Source organism: Coccinella septempunctata, chromosome 5 (genome assembly GCF_907165205.1).
Source record: "Coccinella septempunctata chromosome 5, icCocSept1.1, whole genome shotgun sequence".
Lineage (NCBI taxonomy): Eukaryota > Metazoa > Arthropoda > Insecta > Coleoptera > Coccinellidae > Coccinella > Coccinella septempunctata.
Window position 1 is genome coordinate 36304393 of NC_058193.1, and position 27091 is coordinate 36331483.

The 27091-nt window shown below is 39.4% G+C and overlaps 2 protein-coding genes and 1 long non-coding RNA gene across 3 annotated transcripts; 1 reads left to right on the forward strand and 2 right to left on the reverse strand.

The window, feature by feature from the left end:
* LOC123312978 (dual specificity protein phosphatase Mpk3) lies at nt 1-26720 on the forward strand. Its single transcript, XM_044897618.1, has 5 exons — nt 1-567; nt 14257-14502; nt 16767-16873; nt 17111-17246; nt 24430-26720. The coding sequence occupies exons 1-5, from the start codon at nt 183-185 to the stop codon at nt 24876-24878; spliced, it is 1323 nt and encodes a 440-aa protein (XP_044753553.1). The 5' UTR covers nt 1-182; the 3' UTR covers nt 24879-26720.
* LOC123312980 lies at nt 1108-2518 on the reverse strand. The gene is made up of 3 exons (XR_006537708.1): nt 2276-2518; nt 1268-1558; nt 1108-1214 (listed from the first exon to the last, which is right to left on the reverse strand). It is a non-coding gene; the product is annotated as an uncharacterized LOC123312980 (long non-coding RNA).
* Nucleotides 12738-14035, reverse strand: LOC123312979 (protein tilB). Its single transcript, XM_044897619.1, has one exon. The coding sequence runs from the start codon at nt 14027-14029 to the stop codon at nt 12821-12823; it is 1209 nt and encodes a 402-aa protein (XP_044753554.1). The 5' UTR covers nt 14030-14035; the 3' UTR covers nt 12738-12820.
* Nucleotides 26721-27091: the final 371 nt, after the last annotated feature.

Here is a 27091-nt window from a genome sequence, read left to right on the forward strand (position 1 = left end):
CGTCGCCGAAATTTACACCATTCAATTCCTAACATCATTCGAAGTCCAGTGCTCGTTCGGAGCAGGTAGCAATCTGAAATTGAACTTTTTTGTGCATTTTGTATCATGTTTTTGAGTTTCGAAGAAGCGCGAGTTCGTCAGTGATTCTTCAACGTTCCAGTTCGCAGACTGAGTGACCAGGGATGACTAAAATGCCAACGACACCTGAATGTGACTATGATTTGGTTTCGAACGAGGGTTTATTATCGCTCTTGCGAAATGAATCGAAAAACATAGTGATATTGGATTGTAGGAGCTCAAACGAATATACGGAATGTCACATAAGGGATTCCGTGAATTTTTCCATTCCCTCTATTATGCTGAGGAGATTGGCGGCTGGAAAAATCGAACTGGCCTCGACAATCAAATGTAGAGATTTAAAACAGAAGATTTGTAAAACGTACAAGGAAAATTTGTTCATTTTGTATAACGATGTACCTGGAGTTCAACAGCATCAGACCGATTCGGTCCTCAATGTTTTGTTACGAAGATTAACGCAAGATGGATGCCGTGTTGCTTGTTTGGAAGGTAGGTTCAATTCGATACGAATCTCATAGTACCGTGATCCGAATCGTTTGCAGTTTTTCATTTGTAACATGTTATTTTCGCTTTTCTATAATTCGACACACGTTCGATTCAATAAATCCGGATATTTGTCGATTTATGTTTGGATCTACAGGTACGAGTATCTAAACAACTCATAACTGCGATGTTGTGACATTTCCTTGGATTTCCGTCGCTACCACATTTCCTGTCAGGTTCGGGAATTTCATTCATTTTGAAATTAGCGACCAATTAAACCTCACGTTAGTCATTCAGAACCGATTCATGAGGTGAATTGCTATCTATTGGATATTTATCGCCTCCATGAATGAGTCTAATGAATGAGGTGGGTTCAGGTTTGTCGACGAAGGTCGTACTTCAGTTAGTTTTTGAAACAACTGATAGGATTGTAGTAATAAGAAATTAATTAGTTGATAATAATGAAATTAGGTGATTTATTAGAGATAATGGTGACTAAATACCATTATTCCAAACCTAAAATATACAAAGTGCATAGGTAGTAGTTATTGCTTGAGGGCTGTCTTCAGTTCTATTCAAAAACTTTCATCTACAGAAGTTACAACTTACAGCAGTCTATAGAGTCTTTAGGAGGCTGTGCAGAACCATAGCTCCTGAAAGTCTTGATGCTGGATTCTCGAAATCTTATGTATCAATGTATACATACACTTTTTTGACACAAGGTGTGAATAATATGTCCTCTATTATCTACCTGGGATTGCGTAGGTGAATCTTCACCGATAAGAAGTGCTCACCATTCAAGAAAGTCGGCTTGTGAAAGAACTGGTTACGCAAGCTGTTCGAAATGGCCATATTTACATAGTCAAACGAGATATGCGTGGGCGAAGACCATCGTCGGTGGTTTTCGTATCATTGATCGTTTATCTCGTTTCGAAATATTCTCTCGGCATTCGAAACGTGCGTAGTCTTTTTCTTTCCAGCGACGGAAATGAGCTTCCTGCAAGGCATTCCTTTCCATTGCTTTCAATTTTAAAATACATACGTAATTATTTATATTTGAAATCTGTGGTTCAAGGCGTACTAAGCCTGGAAAATATATTTTTCTATGGCTAGTGTTATGGCACTTTGTGGTTATCTTCAAGATTTTTTACAAATCTTTGAGTTTGCAGTCATGTTCTCGAAAATTATGCTTAAGTTCAATCGCGTGACATGTTTACATATTTTTGATCTGGGAAGCAGGTACAAGAGCAAGTTGAGCAGCACTACGTTCAGTCACAGAACATCAATCTACAGAACTCCAAAAATTGCATACGATTTTTTCTCATTCTAAAGAAGATCTTTTTCGAACTCGTTATGTTTGAATTATTGGGATGAGTCCGTTATTTTAAAATCTTCCGTATACATCTTCTGCGAAAAAAAATGAAGAAATCTGTAATTATACATAGAATTAATCGTGTGTTTTTCTTCTTCGCACTAGATAGTATTTTTTATCTGCGCGTTACGTTCTTCGAGTAATTGCTCCTTTTTCCAGTTATAACTTCCGACGTTTCTTCCCGATATTATATTCTTAACGCGTTTCCTGTTTCTGAAACAAAAGACTTTGCGGGTATGAAACTGTACTCGGTCGATCTAGAATTCTAGAAGAATGAGAGCCATTGTGCGTTAATCTCAAGGATGTGGAACTATTGAAATTCATGAGAGCGGTTGTGATTACCTTACGAATAATCTCATCGGGCTCTGGGGTCGATTGGGAAATCTAGGTGAAGATTTTCCGGTATTAGAATCTTGGTTCGTTATTTCCAACGTCGATGAATATCGAATTTCATACTGCCTTGAATTAAAATCTGGGATTTTGAGGTGGATGCTAATCTAGAACCTCACGAAGCCTGAAAATGTTGGAAATAGGCATAATTTTGGTCCCGAGTGAGGTTTTCAGATCATTGTTGCTAATGATGAAGTTTCAGGTATTTTGCAAAATTTTGACGTTGCCATTCAGACTTCCAGCTCAGAAACGCGCGGAATTTGAATATTTCTCCACAATTCCACATTTTCCTCTGGAAAAAAGTATAATATTTCTGTCAATTTATTTCTTTGTTGTACGAGACTTGAAACATATGTTATGGATAATTCACATTTAAAAGCCAAATATTTAATTAATTTATTCTTTCATTGGACGACGAAAAATCATCAATTTTCCTTGAATCAGCGGCAATTGTCATTCATACAACTGGAATATATCTATTGACGACTGAATTGACGCCCACAGATCACCTCAGTTAATTGAAAATATCAAAGACAGCCTTCCAGAATGAAAACACGATCTTTGCTCATGTGGAGGAAGTTACAATGACTATATCGGGCGATCGTGGTGGGCGTTTGGGTTTTTCAAATGTCAATTGTCAATTGATCTTTGAACTTTTCAATTTGCGCGTAATGGGTCTATTCGAAAAGATGATTTTCTACCAGTTTCGCATCTCATGGAATGCGACAAGGAGGAAAAACGCTGAATGGCGAATAAGCTTCTTAGGAAGAAATGAAAAAATCGGCTTCTTTTTGACGTGATACATTGTACAGGGTCTTTAAATATTCGAGCAAGTTCCGAAGTGGGAAGTTGCCTGTAAATTTGTTTTAAACGCTCGTTTGGATAAGTTTGCAGAAATCATCCGACAATGATTCGAAACGTCAACTCAAATAAAACTGGATTTATGCGGGTGAAAGCAGACTCTGTCCATCCGTTCAAATCGAGATTTCCGCGAAAAGCAAGAGCGGTTTGTTCGATGTCTGAGAAAACTCGACGTCGTATAAATATGGCGTCGTTTCGGCGTATCGGACATAAATTTTCGCGTCGGCCAAACCGGAAAGACTTCCGAGAACAAATGGGGGAGATTTCCCAGCAAAAAAAATTACGAAACGCTTCCTAGAAAGTGAGTCGTCGGTTGGGTCGAAAATAAAACTGTGTACTTGTTATTGTTTTCGTAATGTCTTCTCGAATCTGCAAAATTGAAACGCTGCGGAATATACGAGTTGATTTATTGTACCTGTTAATCTCAGTTAATCTGTCGTGTCTTTGGGTGTAGTTTTTTTCAGAATCATTATTCGCCATCCCTGATCGATATTGAAGAATTTCCCATTATCGTCAGTGCGTTCAAACGACAAATTACAGTTCTCTTTTTTCAACTAAACTATGACAAGAGGTTATCTATGATGGAAACATAGACATATAGACTCTATGTCTATATGTCTATGTCTCTACGTCTATGGATGGAAAGTACCGTCAAGCATAGACTTGAACGAAGTTTGTCTATGGCATTGAGGTTTTTCATAGAATGACATCAACATAGAATCGAATGAAATTATGATTTTTCATTTGAACCACAGACATGTGGTCATAGAAGATTTTCTACGCCTGTATGGCGTTTGTAATCTGTGCCTTCCCCATTTTTTGTTCAACCACGGCTTGGCAACCCGGGGGTGCCCTGGATGCATCCGCCGAATGAAATTCCCACGCCTCGCCGCGTCCTCCCGTCTTTCCTCTCCCTGGATGCCGTCGACAACGTCGTCATTCATGCTCCGGAAGCCGGTCCCCATCCATCAAAGTCGCTTCCGGCCTGCACCTTATACCTAGCCGGAGCCTCTGTCAAGCTTGTGTTTCAACGTCTTGGCTGCTATTTTGCGGGATCAGTATCGGGCATCAATCACATGGAATGCCGAGACTAATTGGGGCAACACTATGTTTTTTTTAGTGCGTTTTCCTCCGGGGAAAAGGAAACTTACATCGGCCATTTGGTGCTCCCTTGACGGAAGGGGAAGAAGGATTTCTGGTGAACAGGGTGGGCAAAATTCGTTGCCTACTGAGAGGATCTCGAGAAGTATAAGAGCTAGAAGGAAACGGATGGTAGATTATTCAGCTCTTTTTCAGAGAAACAAAGAATGGTGAAAACCGTAGCTTCCTACTATTCTTCATTTTTGAGTTATTAGCAAAAAATGAGATCTAAAGATTTGGTAAAGTTCTCATAACTTTTTTGTCTTCGAAGTTCCAGATCTGAAACTTGAAATTTCTTAGGCACTTCTATACGTAGAATCTACTGAATACTTGATAAATCTACCAATTCGAAAATAACAAATTCAGGAAAAGTTTGCATTGGAAAACTATTTTGAGCTCGTCGGTGGATTCTACGTGAAAAAGTGCCTGTAAGAGGTTCAAGTTTCAGATCTGTTAAGTCAAAGACAGAAAAACTATGAGGACTTTTTGAAATCGTCAAAATCACTTTATTTTTGCTAATAACTCAAAAACAAAGAATCCTAGGAGGGTACGGTCTTCACTATTCTTTGTTTCTCTGAAAAAGAGCTGGCAAATATGTCATCCGTTTTCTTCTAGCTCTTATAGTTCTCGAGATCCCCTCAGTAGACAACGAATTTTGCCCACAGAAGCTGTGAGAATTTGGCAGCAGGTGGCATCATTAGCTGAGAGAAACATTCTCAGTCCTGGGCTGATCTAGGCCTTCAAATTCATCCCTTTTGTTTTGGGACACTTCAGTAAATTGAATTTATCGACAAGCTGCATTTGCGTATCATTACCTTCAATTCTACATCTCAGGGCTGTCTATAAACAAACGACTTTGAATGTCCCCATAGGAAAAAATCTAAAGGAATCCTGGTGGCCAATCAATCGTCTTTTTACCAATCTATTTAGAAATGATGTGCCTCACTAAATTTAAGATCATGGATGGAGCTCCACCTCATCACTTTCATCCAGTGAGGCAGCGACTCAGACTGATCATTTCCTAGATTCTTCTTCTGATGAGTGTTTTTTGAACTGAAGGAGTAATCGTAGTAGGATGTTGTAATATTCGTATATAACCAATCTACCCAGAAATTGTCAACTTGCGTTCCCAAATCAACAACAAGCCCTGACTGACTCATTTCATATCTCGATTTAATCGAAACTCCCAAAGCAAACGTACAAATCGGCAATGAATCACAAACGGGAGCACTGCAACTTCTCGCCTACGTCAACGTTTATAATTCAACCTGAAAAAGACCCTCGATATTACACGCGGACTTGTTAAACAGGCGTTATTTTTAGCAGGAGAAATAAACTATTATTCATTAAATACACAGATAAAATGAGCGCGCTGCTTTGAGGCCGACATTCGTTAATTCTAATTAACATTTCCTCAAATTGTTTATATTGCGTTCGGAACCTCCGTAATAACACGGCTCTGCACCTTCAAATTCTGCGGAAATTTAACAGCAATGAAGCAGAGTGATCGACGTGGTCCACAGTCCACTCTAGGAAAGACTGTACAGAGGGAAAACCGGGTCGAATTTTACACAATAAAATTCGTCGATTCCTCGCGTTTTCAGCGGTCCACTCTGTATACGAGAGTCGAATTCGTTCGAGATGGACGGAATGCGAGTGGCTATCACAAAAACGCATCTGGGTGACATTCCTGAGGTGCTCAATCCGTCTTGACTTCGGACGTGGAGGAATTCCGTGTTCTCCGGGACCTGGAGGTGTCTAGAGGACGGTATTGGCCCGCCCTGGTTCACCTACGGTTGTCGATCCTTTCCGATATCCGAGTATCTCACGACGAAGTTTTTTCTTGAGCCTTTCAGATTTAAGTGACGCCTTCGAAGCACTAGGTCGGTTTGGGGTTATTCTTTCCGATAACACAGGCCAACACACATTTTGGTGCCTGCGATTTGTTAACTGTTCCTGAGTAATTTTTGGATACAGAATGTAAAAAAGTTCTCAGATTTTGTCTATCAGATCTAGTTTTTGAGATTTTTAAAAAAAAATTGTGTATATAATTTACGTTATAACTGTTATAATATATAATATTACTATTGACAGTTAAAAAAAACAAAGACACATGGATTTAAATATTTATTGCAAAAACTCGATTTACATTATAACATTAGTCACTAATCACATAAAAATTTTCTTTTATACGATTTTCTAGAATGGAGTTTACTAGGGCAGTCTCGCTGAAGGCTCCATCAGTAGTCCGCCATCATGTGGCTATCCCATCGTCCTTGATAACGATCTTCCATAGTTTTGATATCCTGATGGAATCTTTCCCCCTGTTCTTCACTACAATCACCTAAGTTTTCTGGAAAACGATCTAGGTGGCTGTGGAGGTAGTGAACTTTTATACTCATGTGACAGCCGAGAATATTAAAATTTGAAAGCATAGTTTCCACTAATTCTACGTAATTCTCTGCTTTATGATTGCCAAGAAAATTTTGTACTACTTGAACAAATGAACTCCAAGCGTTAGATTCAGTCTCGTTCATTGATGTGGTGAATTGTGGATCTTTAACAAGTTGCCTCATTTGAGGACCATCAAATATACCAGCTTTTAGTTTTTCCGTGCTAATGCCAGGAAATTTACGTGACAAATACCCAAAACAATTTCTATCTCGATTTAAAGCCTTCACAAATTGCTTCATTAGGCCTAGCTTGATATGCAAGGGCGGAAGTAAGATTTTTTCTCTTGAAACCAAAGGTTCGTTGATCACGTTTTGTATTCCTTGAATCATGACATCTCTTGAAGGCCAATTTTTGTTAACCCAGTGCTCAGGATATTTTGTATAACCACGCTGCTGTCCAAGGAGGAAGTTAATCATTTTTAAATAAACACAAACTGACCACTGATGTTCTTCGTATTTAATTTTTCTCAAAACTAATGCTATTGTTTCATATTCTTCCTTCATGGTAGTAGAATGACCAATAGGAATTGAGTATATATTTATCACTTCATTTGTTGTCCTTTATCAGAAAAAAATATACCATTTAACCTGTAACGTGTATCTCAGAAACTAGAGCTGATAGAAAAAATCTGGTGGCATTTTTGGAATCAGCACATTAAAAACATCTAAAATCAGATGTTAGATTTCCGGCACCAAATTTTTTTTTTTCATTTTGTTGGCCTGTGAATAAATGTTGGATATTGATCAAACTGTGAATGCGAATAACGAGAAAGGAATAACGAGCTTCCTGAAGCAATCGACAGCTCGAAAATATCATTGCTCTTCGATGAAAACTCGATTCGAAATTAGGCGTGTTTCTGTGGACACCCCGTAGAATTTTCTCGACTTTTTCAGCGCATTTAAAATTCTAAAATGACGTGGAGTTACGCCAGATTTCCTTAAGGAAAAGGCCTAAAAAAATTCCTGTTTCTCTCGATGTAGTTTCCTAACTATGAACGAGGAAAATTTCTCAAACTCAATCTGATAAATCGTCTTTTCCCTGTTCGAAACGTTATCGGACCATCTCGAATGTGAATCAGATAACAAGTTCCTTATCGATACATTTCTCTGTCTCTAATCAGGATAAATTCATCCCTAATATGCGATTTTTTCCTCTTTTCCACTGGTTTCGAGTGCATTTTCAACCTCATCACTATAAATACGTTAACGAGTTTCCTTCTGGCAACTTCCTGGCCACAATTCGTTGTATCCGGCACCTTACCGATGTTATCCCTGTGTAAAATAGAGGATATCCTCTCTTTTCGACGATTATTACTCTTATTATGGAGATCCTACTACAATGGCGCGCATTTCCTCTCTTGAACATTTTTTTTAAGACGATATACATGCTGAATTTTAATCAAGGATGAATTTGTGATAATTAGCCAGCATTGACGAGTGGCTGATGTTTAATCACAGATTTTTTCATTGAGTTTGAATGGTACACTCTCCTACTTACAATTTTTTTGAAAATTTCATGAATATATCGAAGTATTTGGGAAAACCTAGCAGGAATAATTCAATACGGAGGTATATTCTAGAAGTTGACCACCGATGTATTCATAAATAGTATTTAAAAGGTGTAATATTTCGAAAAATTCGTTTCAATGAATATCGATAGATTTCATTTGAAATAGCTCCAATAGAAAAAACCTGAGTAATACCGAGTGGTGTGAATATGGATCGTCGAAGCAACTCTATTTCTTCTATTACTTGATACAGATATCCACAGAAGCTGGATGATTCATCCGAAACCACTGATGATTAAGCCATAAAATCGTTCATGACCAATTTTTCTCGATCTTTGCAAATTATACGGTTATCGAAGACTGCCACGCCGTATAAGTATCCCTAAAATTCGTAATGAATCCCTCTCACGTTTAATCAGAAAGGTCAGAGCGGCCCATAAAGCCCTCTTTCTATTAGGTCATTAAATACGTAACCTTTCGACGCCATAAAACAATACCGTAATATTACAGCTGATTTTATTGTGAAGTCACGACTATAGTTACGTTATTATGTGCCGGGGGTTAGGGTCAGGCGTCCTGGTGACCCCCGAACATTCCTGATCGATCTGGACAAGGACCTGCTCGTGAGGTCTTTGCAGGGCTGGATTTGCGGGATGAATATCCGAAAAAACGCTTGGTCTTGGAATTATTTCGACTTCCAATTCAAGGTTGATAGGTCAGTGAATAATGGCCCATAAATCACTTGTGATTTACGAATGTCATAATGCTCAAGGAAATGGTTTATAACCACTTTATTCATCGAAGGCGCATAAAGCTTGTTTTATATTTTCATCAAGAGACAAGAACTCTTGTTTTCTCTTCAATGTATGACGCGTTTCCGATAATTCGAATTGCGTCTAATTCGAATAACAAAATCTTAAAAGGGCAACGAACAATTGTCGTTTCGTAATGTCATAACCAACAGCTGCTTAACGATAGCTTTACTGCTGATAATAATTGCATTATCATTTCCTAGACTTCATTGTTGCAATGATGATAGAATGTTACGATTTATAATTACATAAAATGGAAGATCAGACTTTTCCTGGAATCCGCCGATTACATTATCAATTATTGACTGTTAATTTTGTACATTGCCAGTTGGTTTCTGCCTGAAATGATTAATACACATCAGTTCTAATCGACAAATGCGAGAATGCAACAACAGCTCTAACTTTTTAGTCGAATGAGATCAAAATGAACGTCTAACACCAGCTATCTGGGATGTTTTTCAAAAACTACTAGGAATCCTTCATAATTACCCTAAAACCTGTCCTGTATATAGTTTCTCCCAATCGTTGAACTTTTTATATAATGAAAAACCTTAAAGTTTGTTTCAATTTCATCATGAAACAAATCACAGGTTGACTGAAGCAATTTTCAGGTACGGCGCTGCAAAAAAATTCGTGACTTCCAGGTCCTGTAAAAACATGGGCTCGGGGCTAGGCCTCCTTGAAAGCAGAATGAACCCCATTGTTTCCCTGTTAAGTCAGTATTTTTACCTCTTCTTTCACAATTATCTGTGAATATGACAAGACTAAAGTCCTTCAGTTTCCTTTGTCCTTTTTCGAAACGAACTTGTTGAGCTTGCAAAAGAGGTTGAAGTGCCATTTCAGAATAATCCCCTAGAAATACAATACTGTTTGTTACCTGACCTGAAGACCAATTTTGCGTGAAGTACACGCACAGGGATGGGGTTTGTTCATTTCATGTTGTTTCCATACAATCCATCCGTTCAGAAAATGGAATTCTTTCAACTGCTTGTGTCGAATTTCATCCAGTCATCTCCTTTAGTTTCAGAGGAGAAAATTACCTGATGATATTTTGCGTTTTTGTCTCGAAAATCTGTTAAATTCTAAGGGGGATATAATTTGACTCGAATTTTTTTCCCTAGAGTAGCTTTTTCCTGTTGAAACGTTCGACCAGCAACATTGAGGGTGGAGAAATGCTTTGACGTCATCAGGGGTAATGGAGGTGTTTTCCCAACGGCCTATATGAATATTTATGGAGTCTATTTATGATATTTTTGACGTAGAGAAAGAACTAGGTACGGTTATATTTAGAAATATTATCACCGCTGGAATTATTCTGGATTCAGTCACGAATCGGACTGAAAACTGAAATAAACTCCTACTTTAATCGATGAAAAAATTACCGTATTAACGTAAGTGAAGTCGGTGATTAAATACCGGCGAGAATCACCCCCTGGGTGATTTTTGTATGCGAGCCGACTGTAAATAAGGGCGGTTTTGATCTCTTGACCTCGTCCGTTCGTTTTTCGTTCGTTTTTTTGTTCCCCTGCGTGGGATTTAACGGGCTATTCGAACGCTTGAATTCAATTACGAGAATTGACTGTAAATGTAGACAGAAACGGCCGAAATCTCATGGGATGAAATTTCACCCTCAAAATTGTGTTTTTGATTAGAAATTTTAAGTTCCCGTTCGTTTAAAGCCGGAAAAAAGAGAGAACTTCCACACTTGACGTCGTAATAGTTCACTTATTCCTCATTCGATCGAAAACTGTTTTCTCAAAAACGCAGGATCATGGTTCGTCGAAAAAATGATGGGAGTTGAAAGGAAACCGACCTCATGAGGCTCCAAGAAAAAGATGAATCACTTGAGCTGCAAGGTTTGAAGTCAAGTACATAATTACGTATTATGACGCTCCACTAATATGTGCAGCTGGCTGTTCTGAATAATCGTTGACCTTTCAACTATTGCAGTGCAGTCTTTCAACGTCGATATCCGCCTTTATGTTTAGAGAATCGGCACGTAGAGAATCTATACAAGGCCCGAGGCCTGTCATCTTTGATTTCTAAACTTCAAAACTCGAATTATTCATTCATCAGGCCGTGTTTTCGCTTGAACACTCTGTGTCACGCTCGGAATGGAGGTACATATGTTTTTCCACACTTTCCAGCTTCTATTTTTTCCCTGACAACGAGAATTTGCAGCATCAATCTTTGCAGGGCGAACACTAATTAAAAAAATCCGCATTCAATAAAAAATGACCTTCTCGAAATCTATAAAATCGTTGAAATTCCTCGTCCAACTGTGGTCGATAATCTTCGAAATTGAATGAAGAATAATTCGGACCTTGGTCAGGTATTCCCGTCTCTGTCCTACAAACATCTGAAAAATTCCCATAAAACTCCATTGGTGATATATTAATAGACGGTGCCGAGTGAAGGAAGACCTTCTGGTCATTTCAATTAGCCTGTCGGCGAATATCAAAAAGAACCGAAGAACTAATTTCATTTTAAGTATTCTTTTAATTGGAGCGTTCTCATCTCGAACGGAAGCATCCTAGATTTACGCAGCTCCAACTGGTTCGTAGCAGTGACGAACAGCGTTTTTAATTGGTGGAAAAACTCCGGAATTTTCCAGTCTACTACCGGCATAAACATGACACCTTGAAAAATGGCGATTTTTCTCGATATTCCACATTTCATGGCCTCAAAAAATGGAAATTCAGAATATTTTTCGGTTCCAGAAAAAATACCCAATAACTGTGTGGAGCTTAAGTCTGGAACGGGCATTAGAAATAGCCTCGGTAGTACTGAAACTGATCTGAAGCGAATTTATAATGTAATAACCGCACGATATGAAATTATAACCTTTTTTCCCAAATATCGATTACTCCACAAGGGGTCGCAAGGGTGTATCTAGACTCTGCTGGAGTTCTGTGGTAAACAATATCGAAAATGGAATACATTGAAATGTGCGAATACATTATGTCGTTTACGGGTATTACACGACGGCATATCGAACATTTTCTGCATAAAATAACCGTATTTTCCTCTCGATAAGCCCACAGTGAACTCTTGTTTCGAAGAAAAATAGTTCTTTCCTTTATGTATTATGGGTATTTTATCTTTTGTATGTAGTCAGTGGCGGTTGCAGAAGTAATTTAGGGAGGGGGATTATTTGAAATAGGTATACATATCTTTATAATTGTTATACGAGCTATATGTTTGAAAAAAAAACTACTTATTCTTATTTGAAGGGCGAAATAAAATTTGTCGAAGGTCAACTTTAGACACGTGTATCTCCCACAAAAATCAACGTAGATTCAAATGTGATACATATTCTAGAAGAACCACTTTTCTACTAATAAATCTCGAAATTTCAACAAGCTCGGTGCAACCGTTCGGTCTTGACGATTTTTTGACTGACCCCATCTTTTTGGGAATTTTCCGAAGGTCAACTTTAAATATTTCCCTCAAGTTCTCACTGTTCCCCACTGGAGCCGCCCTTGTTTGTAGTTGAGAGGAATATTCCATTCGGAGGAGAAATTTAACTGGATATTATACCAAGCCTTCCATCAGGATTCGAAAGAGAAAGCTTCCTCCTTTAAAGAAAAAACCTAAGCAGTCGAAGAAAGGTTTATTTTATTCCCTTTCTGGAAACATTTCGTATTGTAAACAAACATCAGAAGAATCAACAAAGGGTATATCCTTTTCTTCCACTTATTATATCTAGGAATTATCTTTGTTCTAGTAGCCATACTCTAAAGGCGGGACCTCACTGATCATCGATGCCAACTCTTCACCCTTTTCTACTATTTTACTGAAGTCCATCGACGAATCTACTCCTTCTACCTCCAAATATTCTCTAGTCTGTTTCTTCCTATCACCGTGCTGTTCTTCAGTATGTTCACGTTTGTCTTCTTCGTTTATATTTTCAAGCAATAATGAGGAAGGTCTAGGTTTATAATTTGCACGTGGCATCCTGAGGACGAGATGACCAGTAGTAGTAGACCTTCTGCAAGTGCTCCTATCTGTTAAAATTTCATCGGGGAACACTATCTGGAAAATCTTTTCCTTTATGGAAATTCTAGCGTATATGGGTTGAAGATCGACGTTTATCAGTTCGGTATCCAGATATTTGTAGACGTGTATGGTTAATTGATATTCCTGAGGGTTTTCGTCGCTGAAAGTAAAGGGAATTTTGGCTTGGTTGACGTTCAATGGTCTTCCGTCCTTGGAGAATAACCTGACTTCTTGCTTCATTTTCTGAACGGTCTCGTCTTGTTTCCTAGCTCTTCTGGATCTTTGAGCCATTTCAACCCTGGTTTCTGGAGCATGTTCGCTGGAGGATTTCCAATACTGTTCATCGTCCAACTCAGACGAAGTACTCTGCGACAATCTCAGTTTTTGTTCCTCTCTGAATCTCCCATATTTCAACTGTTCCTTCCTTATCTTACCTTCAATGTTGGGAAGGTTTTGTTGCGCTTTAATTCTTTCACTTCTCGAGATGTCTCTCGAATCCAGCCTCTCTATTTGTGGTAATTTGGCCACTACGTACTCCCTGTATCCCTCGTATTCAGCGCAAGGATTCCCCGTCAAATTCAAACTCCTCAAAAGGTGATTGTTTTGGAGGGTGCACACGCTTTCGAGGTCACCGATAAAGTTCAACGTCAAATCCAGTTTTTCCAACGATTCGCATCTTTCCAAGTTCTCTATACGCTCGATGTTGTTGATGGCTAGGTTCAGATACTGCAGTTTCTTCAGTTTGTTCAGGTTTTCTATCTTCGAGATGATGTTGGCTTGGAGGTAGAGTATCTGAAGGTCCCTGCACCAGTTGTTCAGGTGTTCTATCTTTTCTATGTCCTCCTGATGGAGGCTGAGTTCTTCCAGGGTGCCTATCAGCCCTTCGTTGTGTTCGGAACGTTTTCTGACTAATTCTTCCGTTATTCGAACCATGTTGCTGAGAATGTTGACAGTTGGGAAAAAGCGTTTGAGGTTAAAGTTGCTATTCTATGGTTGCTATGTGACGGCTGACGGGTTGTTTGATCGATGTTCCACATAGATGACGCTAAAAATAGCCATACTCTGTGATTTGATGTCTTTGGAACATCGAATTTTTCGATATTTCATAAGTTTTCAGCCGCATCATAGATTTTCCGTTCACGTTAACTTTTTTTTTCCAGATGGTTTTCCGAAATTCCGTGCGACGTTTCCGGAGTGGTGCAAGAGTTGCACGGAGAGCGTCGATTTTCCAGGGGGCGTCCCTACGGCCGCAGGACCGGACCCGCTGCCCCTGATGGGTTTGAGGTCGCTCAGGATATCGGCCACTCCAATACATCGACCTCACAGAAGTTGTGACAGCTTGTCTTCCACCGCGAACAGCTCTACAGAAAGTTCCGATACCGATGAACGGTGTGATAGTTCATTAGGTGAGTATCTTCCTCTCAAAATTCATTAGCTAATAAGAGGATTGAGATTTAGTCGAGAATAATCAATAACCTCAGCACGTTTGACTATTTGACTATTAGACAATGACCGAATATTCCGTCGTAAACGTCGTATGTTGACTAGTAGCTGACTCAACAGGTTATGGGCTCATAAAATTAATTCTGCCAGGTGTTTTGAACGGAGAATCACTCCAAGTGACGATAGTTTCCAGAGGAAACATGCTCCTTTGCGCCAAGGTTTGACTTCGAATCAACGTATCAAATAAGGCGAATAAGTCATCGCCTCATCGGGATCATTGTTTCCTTCTTATTCTATTGTATCAACTCTTGATTAGTAACTAATGGCATATAAATCATATCCGATGCGATTTAGGCTGCTTGTTCTTTTGTTCAAGAGATAAAGCAATCAGTTCTATACCTTCTGGTAAATACGATATATTGAGATGATAAACTCGGTGGCTTCTGCTGTCTGAGACCTAATCTTTTCCCATTACTCGTGGAATTTGATTCGATGTAGAGGTGAGCTGTTGTTTGGTTGGTTTTTTGTAAGCCCAAACAAAATTGGATCGATATTTTCCAATATAATCTTAAATCACTCGAATAAGATAGCCTAGTCCTGTCTAAACAATTACATTGCATCAGCGAACCTACCTGGTGATGTCAAAAAAGCAAGCATTTTGAAGAACTTCAACACGACGCTGGAAAAGGGAATAAGCATCTAGAAAAATACCATAAAATGTCCTTTGTCATCGACTGAAAGCCAATATGGCAGTGTCGAAGAAGTCTCAACGAAATAGGCAAGCAAAACAAGGTCTGATCTTGGTTCCTGATCACTCGGGAAGAGTGAGAGGCCAAAACAGTCGTCAGAAAGATAGCACAAACGCCTCTTTCTGGCCCAGAGCTTTCCTTGGGAAAATGCAACTGTAAGAAAGAGTTCTTGGTGAAGGAGGAAACCGAAAAAGAAATACACAGGCTGAATCTTCCAGGATCACTCAATCGAGTTTGACACTGTGAGAACCAAAAAGCGTTTGGACCCTACTGATGTAGGTACGAGAAACTCTTACAGATGGCGCAGTGGTAAGAACAGCTCTGATAGGGGTTGCACACTAGACCTTATGGTCGATGCGTAAACCCTCCATGAAAGAAATCAAATTAATTAACGTGATTGGTTCTTTTCCTAAGTCTTAGTTCTCAGTAACGCTGCATAAACTCACTCTAATTCGATCGTTCACTGCATGTTCTTCCAACGCAAAAGATTTATAAGCTGGCTAATTGACATACGCCTTCCTCAAATGAATAAATTAATCGAAAATGAGATGCACGGAATTTATCGATGAAATAGGCATAGCGAATTACCCACACGACTTTTCCCTATTTGTCTATCCCATTCCTACCCCACAGCATTCCGAAGTTTTTGCCAGCCGCCCAAAACCGCCGAGTCTGTTGAAGCCGCCTACCTTTTCGAGCTCGACCTAATTGATATTAGAAATAAGGCATGCCACCGCGTGTTTACGCCGATGAATGAAAGATAATGAATGAAAAAACCTGTTTGCCATTCAGATAAGCTTCGTATCCTCATCAATTGGATGTGTTATTTATCGAATTAATGATCGTTTATAATGTATGATTCAGCGTTATTTTTAGAACGGATGTTTAATCTGGAATTGGGATAAGTCTTTGTTTTTTTTTTCGTGCGTTTACGATAATATTATGAATTATGATTGTTATTGAAAGGCGGGTATCCAGAAAATCATATCGATACTGTAATGCTTGTTACTGTACGGAGTTCTCGTTGATGGAGTTTTGAAAATGCTGATTTCACTAGAAAATGAAACACGAGTATTTTGGAACTTGATAGTTTATTATTATGGGGCTTCAACTAATGGGATGGAAATGTTTTGTCCCAACTTGTGTATGTCGTTCGTATTGATTCCGCTTCTGAAAATTCGCCAACATTATGGTTTAGGGGTGGAGTACTTAATGTCAGCCTAATGCTAATGAAGCAGTGCATAATTCTGGTAGAATGTGTATTTCCAGCCAATTTTCTGTAATTTAGAATTGTTGAACATCGTAGTTAAGGGAATATGTCTCCCTTGATTTCCAAACGACGTCGAACTACCAGCGTATGAGTTCATAAGTTCGAATATTCAAATCGGCCCTGAAAGTTGGATATCCTGGCCAGCTAGATTTTTTACGTCTGCCAAACCTAAATGTCTTTTATGTGACCGGAAAATGTTTGTTTTCAGGATTAGAAGATGATCGAGAGTTTCCTGTCGAGATACTTCCCTACCTCTTTCTAGGCAATGCAAATAATAGTGAGGATAGTCAGGCATTAGCAAGACATAGTATCCAGGTATGGTTGAATAATATGTTATTTTCGTACTTTTTTTAAGTTAATGCGCCACCCTGAAGAAAATTCTACTTCAGAGCATCCACCATTTCGCTTTTATTCAATGTAAATAATAATTTTTTCAATCTTCTCATCTTCTGAATTTTTCAACGATCAGTTTACTTATTTTACTTAACCCATTTCATAATACCGATTGTGTGACCTCAGTTTTTTTTTTCATGAAGTTTGTTTTTCTTTCAGTATATACTGAATGTCACATCGGATTTACCAAATGTGTTCGAAGATCAAGGAAGTATAAAATATATGCAAATTCCGATTACTGATCATTGGTCCCAAAATCTGGCGAGTCACTTCCCTAAGGCCATAGAATTCATCGGTAAGTAAAAAGACATTTTCAACCAGGAAACAAAATTCTAGATATTTTTCATCGGCTATTACCGCCAACGAATCAACATCAAACATTTCAATGGAATATGCATTAGGAAGAATAAATAATGTATCAAAATGTCAAAATCCGTCTGTCAAATGTCAGAATTTTGACATCCTTGAATTTAAATGTGATTTCAATCAATTTTTATTGGATTGTGTCTGTGTCACATCTTTCTGCAGCTGAAAACTAATGAATTAATACAAGAGTCACTCTAAATATTTCGAAAACTTGAGAAACAGTGTCTCGGTATCCGATCGCCCTTACAAAAAAGTGCCCTCGTCAAGAATTGACGCTTCAACATCAGGATAACCTAAAATATTCACCATGCCGTTGACGTCTGCCGTATATCACTGCAAATTATTCAGCGGACGTGAAAACTGTGACTGCTGGGGTGTCAGGGTTGAACGGGCATAACGAGATGTTGATTTTGTGCCGTTGGAGGTCACAAGGTGTTATGAAACGATTAATTATGGTGGGTGAAGATGTCGGAGGATGTTACGTTTTGATATATCGATACCATTGTTCATTGTTGGAAGAGAGAATTAAATCAAGGTGGTTGCATACAGATTGGATGGGGTATGCGTCGTTGCGTGTAACGGACAAAGAGCATTTGCTTCTCGGTGTATCTGAGAGAGATGGATAAAAAGTTGGTATACCTTATACACTGGCTTCTTACCAGAGGGGTTAGTTTGGTGAGGGGGTTACATTCCACTGAGACCTCAAGGTCTATTTTGCCCCCCATCAGAGCTGTTGTGACAACTGCGCCATCTATGGCTCGCCCTCCACCTCCAAAAATCCAAGGAACTCCACCACCTGAGGGGGCTTCAAGTAGGCTAAGTCATTATTCCTCCTATAATTGTCTCTACCAATGCATTATTTGCGCAGACTTGCAATGGCAAGGCACTCTGAGATCAGGCAAACAGGTTTCCTCCTCTTCCTCGCAAAATCTACATTCGTCAGTTTCTGATAAGCCTATTTCCATCATCAGCCAGTAATGGTAACTTCTTGGATCTTACAGCTTCAAAATCCCGAAGGAACTTTTTGGAAAGATTCCTTGCTGAAAGATTCTTCCACTTTCAGAGTGTTTCTCCATCGATTTCTTCCTTCTTCTTATAATTGGGTTTCTGTCACTTCACCCTGAATTCTTTTTTTTTCTATTCCCAACGATTATCATTTTTGGTTATTTTTTGTTTGTTCAGAGTTTTTCTTTTTATTTTCTCCTCTCAATAGCTGATGGTATTCTTGCACCAATCCGTTAAGCGTCAAGAGCACAATAGCGTCATTCTGTCATTCTGCGGTCATGCATAGCGGATCTCTTTTCTATTTAGATTCGCTTTGAATGGCCGTTAGATGGCACTGGCATCTACACGATGACCAATGACTCCTCGAGAACATCTCTACCAGACCCATCGCGAACAGCGACGCCCTCTATAAACCTCGACTTTTAATTTCTCTGATTTTTAAGAACTAACAGAAGACTCGTGAATTTAAAACGACTTGATCCTTTTGCGACACGTTGGTGAAACATTTCAAAGGTGTTGTAATAAATTGTCATAATACATCCAAAAAGGCTTGTTTTCCTTGGAATTTATTTTTAGTGAGCCATATTCACAGCGAGGTACTGTGGTGTGAACGTTGTTGCCTAATTTCCAAAACACCGCATCCTCGCCGATCCTACCAGCCTGCCCACGTCCTACCGAAATAACGTCGCCCCCCAAGGCTGAATAAACGGGAGAGCACTCCAACCTTCCAGGGGTCGTAAGGCCCCATTGATGAGGTCGTGTGAAGACGCCCACGCTAGCGTGGCAGTTGCTGAATTGGATAACTTTTCCATTGAGAGAGAGGGGAGTATCAGGATAATCGGAAGCTGAAAGTTATCGTGCCGTATCTTCGAGGTAGGGTGTTCATGACAGCGGATGAGGGGGCGGTATTGAAGTAGCTCTCGTAATTGGATGTTTCGCATTCAACGCCCGCGAAAATAAGGACGCTCTTCAGTTGATCACTTCTAATAATGAACTTTTGGGATGAAGAGTGTGGATGATTCATTCATTCATTCGTTTGCTGTATCCCGTTAGCGGGAATAAATCTACAAAAAGACAAAAAAAATATTGCGACTGTGTGCCCTCCTGTGACTGAAGAGACCCAACCGTGACCTGCAGATCCTTCCACACTCAGGGCATGGATAGTCACCAACCAGATCTAGCCGCCGCTGTATCCTTCTCGAGTCTTCATTATAACTGTGGACCAAAGACCTCCACTGTGATCTATCTAACGCTAGTTGTTCTCAGTTAAGATTGGCATTAACTGCTTTTAGGTATTGATGCTGTATATCCTTAAACCGCTTATACTGGCCTCTTGTGGTTTCCGAGCTCCCTCTGTGAATTCGCCATACAGAGCTATTTTGGGGAGTCTTGTGTCTTGCATCTTCAGAATGTGGCTGCTCCATCTGAGTCGGGCCCTCGTTACTTGAGTCTCAATTGTTGTACAACTCGCGCGTTGCAAGACTTCTGCATTCGAAACTTTGTGGAACCATCTGATGTGCAATATTTGTCTTAGAAGACGTTGTTGCGTTTGTTCAAGATGTTTAATATGTCGCCTGTAGGGCGTCCAGCTTTCGCTTCCGTAAAGAAGCGTTGGGAGGACGACTGCTTTGTAAACAGCTGTCTTGGTCTTCAGATTGGGGTCGTGATTCTGAAACACTCTGACCTTTAGCTTCCAGAATGCCCGTGATGCCGTATTGATACGGTTGTGTATTTCCGTGTCTAGGTTAGCCCTAGTATTAGAACTGCTCGACCTGTTCTAGAGTTTCATTCTTCAGGCTGATGTGTGTTTGCAGGCTTTCTGGCGGACTTACCAGGATTTTGTTTTTGTCGATATTGAGTGGATGAACATTTTTAACCCAAGGAATCTTTATAGTTAACGTTATCTCTTTCCGATAGTGTACAACCTAAGGCATGCCCAAATTTATTTAACCCATTTTATCGGCGTGTTAACTCCGCTGCGGATGCATAACGTCAAATTAAGTCATAACTCCACCGGGTAGGGGAGACTAGGGAGCATTGATACATGGGGAGGCTTGATCTGTATCAAGCCTCAAGCTTATATCCGCGATCTGTAGCCGTTTTCAAAAGTATTATACTAGTGAACACTATTCTTCGGCAGAGGGCATTGCGTGACGTTAATCTGTAAGGCTAACAGTAGTTTGTTTGTGAAATATTCAACGAAGAGTGTTTCGAGGTGAGAAATTGTAAGTTTTTACTCAAGTTACCTAAGGGTTTTATGATCATGCATTAATTTTTCGGCATAAACAAACATTTCACTGGGAAATATGCATAAAACTACTCAATTTACAGTTTTATTCGCTTTTAAAAATATATGAGTATAAGATGAAAACATAAATCACTTTAAAAATTGCTTTCAGGGAGGTTTGAGACATGTGTCGTGGATAGGCCTGATACATGTATCATCTTCAAAAAATATTCCGTAGCTAGTTGGATAGGCCTACATGAAGGCGTTTTCACCATCCAACATAACAAAGGGATTTTTAAAAACTGGAATTTATCCGTACAATCCCCATGTATTTAACGAGGCCGACTTTTCTTGTATGGAAGTGGCTAACTGACCATTTCCTGATTTTTCTACACCTATGGGACCAAAGCAAGCCAGTATCATTGCTGACCTACCTACTGAGCTAAATAATCCTCTCGATTACTCTCCCAGTACATCGTATTAATCCTCCCATATGTGGGGAGGCTTGAGACAGTTTGCATGTTTTTGTGTTCAACGTTCTGTACAGAATAAGATGTTTATGTTTTGAGACTTCTATATTTATTTTGTTGAACGATTAATTGAAGAATTATATAATATAAGAAAAGTCCTGCTTCTTCATATAATTCAGTTTCCAGAATAAAAATTCCAAAAAACGTATCAACCCTCCCCAGTCTCCCCTATACATGGATACCGCCAAGTGAGAAGTGGTAACTCCACCCTGACCTTTTTTTTTCCCAAACTGTTTTTACTGCCGCGTCGCCGCCCAACTTGAATCGCGTGGGTCGCCCAAAACTATCCATCTTTCAACGTCAACCCAGCCGATAACCCCGCGCAATCCATTCATAAATCCTGCCCCTTTCATAAACATGAGCTCATAAATGCAACAACGTTTATTTACATAGTTAAGTTACAACCCGTGCGGAACGGAGCGCCTCGCGTTTTTCGAGGGAGATTGGACGCTCCGGGGATGTTGGAGCGGGTAGGGGGTGGCGGGATGAAACGCTGCGCCCCATCCCCCGTCGACTCCTCCGCTGGCGTAACTTCCCCCCCGAAATCGATAACCCGGTGCTGGTGCGCCGCTCTTGGATAGGGCAGGCACGAGTTTCTGGTAACGAGGTCATACGGGCACTGTTACGCCGGGACGCTTATTGAGATTAATAAGTTTTGGGGGCCTGTGGGGGCGGAAAAATTATGACTCCCCCATGCTTCTGCTCTTCTACCAACAAATTGGAATGATTCTGTGGCGCTTTGCCACCCAATGACCGAAAATTTGAAAATTTCGTCGGCTCCGACTGTTAAATGATTTTAAGCATACCATTATCGACGTCTCCTCATAATTCATTCCATTTCCGCCGCAAAACTATAGTCCTCAGGACTGGAAGAACTGCCAGTACTCAATCAGGACCTTCTCCTACGTATCTGTTGAGAGTGCCCCAGCAAAATTAAGTGAATTCAGTAATTTCGTACCATACAAAGTAAAGTGGAAAATGCTCCTACCTAGCACCTTCTTATTTCTAAGAGGAGTGCTCCTACAACATTTATCGTTATTGCCTAAGTTGAGTTAAGCCTTGCGTATGGAAAGCCTTCACCAAAGAGTATCAACTCTTTGCCTTAACCCTCCACAGCATTCCGCAAAATGCGAAATTAGCAATTAAAATAACCACTGGACTAGGCGGAGTGCTATTGTAACCCTGATAATTAATGACTGGAAGGTGGGGCGTGTGATGGCTCATTTGGAAGGTTTTTCCATTCGGCGTCGATGAATTTGAAAATTTATTGCGAAAAAGAGTCGGCACCATGATGGAAATACGTAATTTACACCATTTGGCCGATACACTCTGTATGTTACTGGACGCTAGTGACAAGCGAACGTGGAAATGACGGGTCTGGTCGCTAAATCAATATGAATTGATACCGCTGCTGGTTGTAACAAAGAGAGGTGCACCACCAGGCTGCTGCCGGTTCAGCCATTGTCCATTGTTCTGCTGCTCGGATATCGAGGTTGACAACTGTAAGCCGCCATGTTGTAACAGAATGTGTAATTAGATTTTGCGTGAAGCTGGATGGATGGTATCTGGAAATTGGATCGGTCGGTTTGGAAATACCTATATTTATTACGCACTAGATCACGGCTTTCATGAAAAATTGTCTGCTTAAGCGTTGTAAATTCCCTAGTTGACACTTGCCAGTTCTGTGGTTCTGTGACCACCTTCTGTACCAAAGTATTCTGCGTTTCGTCCATTTTTTCAAAGAAAAACATGCCCTCACACCTACCATTCCGACTTCTTAACAAACTAAACGAGTTGGGCATGATGAACAGCTCAATTATATCCTTTTTGACGTTTAGTATTCAAAATGGAGAAAGCTCTCCATCTCTGTGTTGACGATTAGAGAAGACAGGTACGGTTGGTTCTTAAATGGAACGTTCAACTGCATGAAAGTGCATCATTCAACAAATCCTTGAAGATTATTCACTACCGAATGTTTATCGCATTGCACAATCACTACGTACACCAGGAAACGTGGTAAAGTGGTTCGCAAATGCGACAATAGAATACTAAATAGGTTCATTGTATGCGTTATTCAAAACCGATGTTATCGGGATTTTTTCAGCGATTTTATCTGCTACATCGTTTTCGAAGTCCACTATCCTCGTCTACTCTACCTCAAATTGTCATTGATAATCTGTGGTTTTGATTGATATAACCTAGAAAAGATCATCGAACTGTCAAAATATATTGGAAACCTGCAATTTTCAAAAATTAATATCTCCTAAAGTACGAGCTTGCTGGAGTTGAGACTGGTACCAATTGATTCCTTATGAAAAACTGCTTGTATAAAAAAATTACGAACAAAATCAATCATCGTCCGTCAAGTAAAGTCTAGCCTGGTTAATACCAAGCCAGAAAATAATATTCTATGTTAATCGCCAACGATTTATTCCATGTATTTTCTTAGGGCTTTTGGGTGCTGTATTCCATTTCCTATTTTTTCCTTCTACTCAGCATCGTGTTGAAGTTCTTCTCAATGCTAACTTTTCATGATATCATGGCCATGCGACTTTCAATTCTCTCAACTAAGACTTAAGAAAGTAACCAAATGGCCTCAGGGCGATCACTTTAAGGCGATGTGCCAATGAGATTGTTCCTTTTTTAGATCTTGGTTATTATTTAAACCCACCATAACGATCCCAAAACGCCACAGCAAGGTAACAGTTACACAATGATCCCCCGAACGGATCTGGGGGTTGGAGGGACGGCGGGGGCGGGGGCGGCGGCTCTCCGAAATCCGGCGTGGGCGTTGGGACGGCTGAGAGCACGTGAATGGAAGTGCCGCCGCCGACGTCGATCTGTACTCTCTCTCACCGCTGACCCAGATCCAGGCGCCATTCATGCCGGTTCTGAATGAAAGCGTGCGGGGGCGTAGGAGGATGCGGGGGTGAGGGAGGATCCGGGACAAAGCCTGGAGTCCGAGGGGTGCCTACGACGTCCAATTAAGGCTTGGCGAGGGAAGGATTCCGAGGTAGCGGCTTATAGAGTTAGGAAAAGTAGGAAAGGGTGCTGAAGTATCAATATTGGCTCTATTCCCTTTCATAAAATGCTACAATTTGATTAAGGATGCGACATCTCACCTCCATAGATGCCAGCATATCGATTCCTTAGACGAAGATCCCAGAAAATACCATTATTGGCACCATTTTTGGTGCTTGTTTTTTCCCAATCTCCCCCTCTCGGTAAATAGTTGATGTTACATTTTAAAGTTTTCGTTGGCTGACCATCATACCTCTGGAGGAAAATTCAGACGTATATAATGTATTTTTTCCAGAAATATCCAAATTTCCATTTTTTTTCCTTTCTAGAGGAAGCAAGGTCTCGCCAAAAGGGAGTGCTCGTTCATTGTCTGGCCGGCATCTCGAGATCCGTGACGATAACGGTGGCTTATCTCATGTACAAGTGCTCGCTGAACCTGAACGACGCCTTCAACTTGGTCCGTTCCAGAAAGTCGAACATCGCCCCCAACTTCCACTTCATGGAGCAGCTCCTCACCTTCGAGAGGGAACTGAAACTTGACGTTTCCTCCCAGAGCGTCCAGTCGCTACAGGAGAAGATCAGACAGGAGCAGAAGAGCCAGGGCAGCAAGCCGGAGAAGCAGAAGTCGAAGGGTCCATGTAAATATTGCAACCTGACAACTGACTGTAAATGCCAGCAGCACACTGATTTCTTGAGCCCACTGGCCCACATCGGCGTCAGTCCGGATTCGGGAATAGAATTCGATAGGTGGGGGTCCGGCACCCCCGGGAGTAAATGAAACGAACAGGGGGGGTCGCAGTGGCACTTTTAGTAAGCTTGTAACGGTTTTGTTACTGCCATCCTCCCTCCAGGAAAAGCATTTTTTACGTTTGCATTTAGGTGTATTCCGGCGTAAATATTGGATTCATGCGAGTTATTCTGTTGAAATATATTTTCGGGGTGGATTATCGATGAATTGGGGAGGAATCGAATATCATTCAGTCCATCAGTTTTTTGTGCCTTGTACCGAGAAATTTTCTATGCCGTTGCGGTGTAATCGTTTGAATTCTTAAGATTAAAAATTTAATGGAAGCTTAAAAGGATAACTCCCCCGTTTACGTGATCTGGATATACAGCACAAGTGTTTCATTATATTTTAAAATGCCAGTATTCATCGCTTTATTTATACTTGGATGGATAGATTGTTCGTTTAATGTTGCTATTATAATTAGAATTTAACTAAAAATTTTTAATGAACTGTTATGAAAATATTACAAGTAGTTTTCAAATACATAAAAATAATGCACAAAGTGGAGATTTATGAACTGCAATACTTTGAATGGTTTCTACTTGATGATTCCATTGAAAGAAGAAAAATTCTAAAATATTCAATAACTTTTGATGGGTTCTAAAATTTAGGTTTATAGTATATGTTATTGAATGTACTTAATCATGTGAATAAATTTTCTTTCGACTTTTTTTCTAAATACTAATCTTTCAATCAGGTGTAAATTATTGAAAAACCTGAGAGTTTCTCTATATCCTATCGAAGCCTTAGATCAGATATCCTGCAGTAAAAATATCCAACTGGACTTGAGATTTGTGCCATATTTAGTTTATTTTTGTGCATCTTGCCATGAAAAAATAGAATACATATTTCGGTTGCGTTTTCCGATTAGGGAGCGCAACCTTATTGTTGATGTTACAAATAAATATTCTATGTACGAATAAATGTTGAATGAAGTATATATTTTCATGATGAAATGTATCGTCAATGTGGCGAAATTTTGAGTACCTTCACCGAAACCGTTTTCCAAAGTAACGTTAATCTTTAAAGGATAAATGCTTAGGAATAAGGGATTATAATGTATGATTCGGACTGTTGAAAATGCTGTTGTTTTAAGACTGAACTTGGTATTTAGGATTGGATTCCCGAGATTTTGTGGGAATGATTAGTTTAATCCAAAGAATTTCGAGAAGGAAAATGCAGCACTCTCAAAAATTTTAATATGATAACTTTATATGAAATTCCACGATGGCTCTACAGAATTCCAAGTGGTGCGAAAAGTAAAATCAGGAAAATTCACTATGAACCACAATTAGCAAAGTGGAAAATCATGCAATTTTTTGATGATGTTAAATATTACTGAATTTTTGGAAGGAGAGCTGTTGGGATTTTTCGCGTTCATTGAGGTTTAAATCAATTATTATATTGAATAAAATATTTAACTGTTGTAAGGATGATAGCAACAATTAGCAAGTTATTGTATGAATGAATAGTCTTAACAACTTGATGTTCGGATCACCTTTTCAAATCTGATGATGTAGTAAACAAGATTTTTTAATTGAGTAAATGTATTTTATATGTTTACAATTTTCTATTGTGACATTCCCATACAGAAAAATTTTTCACATTTGTTATAATATAATGTAGGTATTTATTCTTCCAAATGTTCTACTTATTCTTAGTAATATGGTAGTAACAAGAATCCTGTAGAATAATACTGAATTTACTACCTATTTCCTTATGTATTTACTTATTGATGTTATTTTATATTGTGTATAATAATACTATTTATAAATTATAAATTCATGTTTCTTCATATCAATTTTTTTGTAATAAAATTTTATTGTAATTCTATATCGAATTTTAATCACACACCCAACTACACATATTTTCATGAAAATAGAAAACCAATAGTCAGCAATGAAATTTTTCAAAAATAAATGTTTTTTTCGGATCTGAGGCAGGACCTCTACCCAACTGAGAGTGAATAATCTTATAAATATGTTACAAATTGAAAACGAACATTTAACATTTTATTGTTTACATTAAGCTAAGGCTAGCTGAAAGCTGAAGAGTTAAGGCTGATTCATGCTAGTTAGAGCTGAACTGGGTTTTTGAATGTTCGTTTTCTAAAATCGGGACTATGTGAGGAAGGGAGAGAAAGAAAATCAACTTCTATGTTTTGAAGTGAAAGCATAGATAAAGCACAAAAAAAGGTTAGGTTA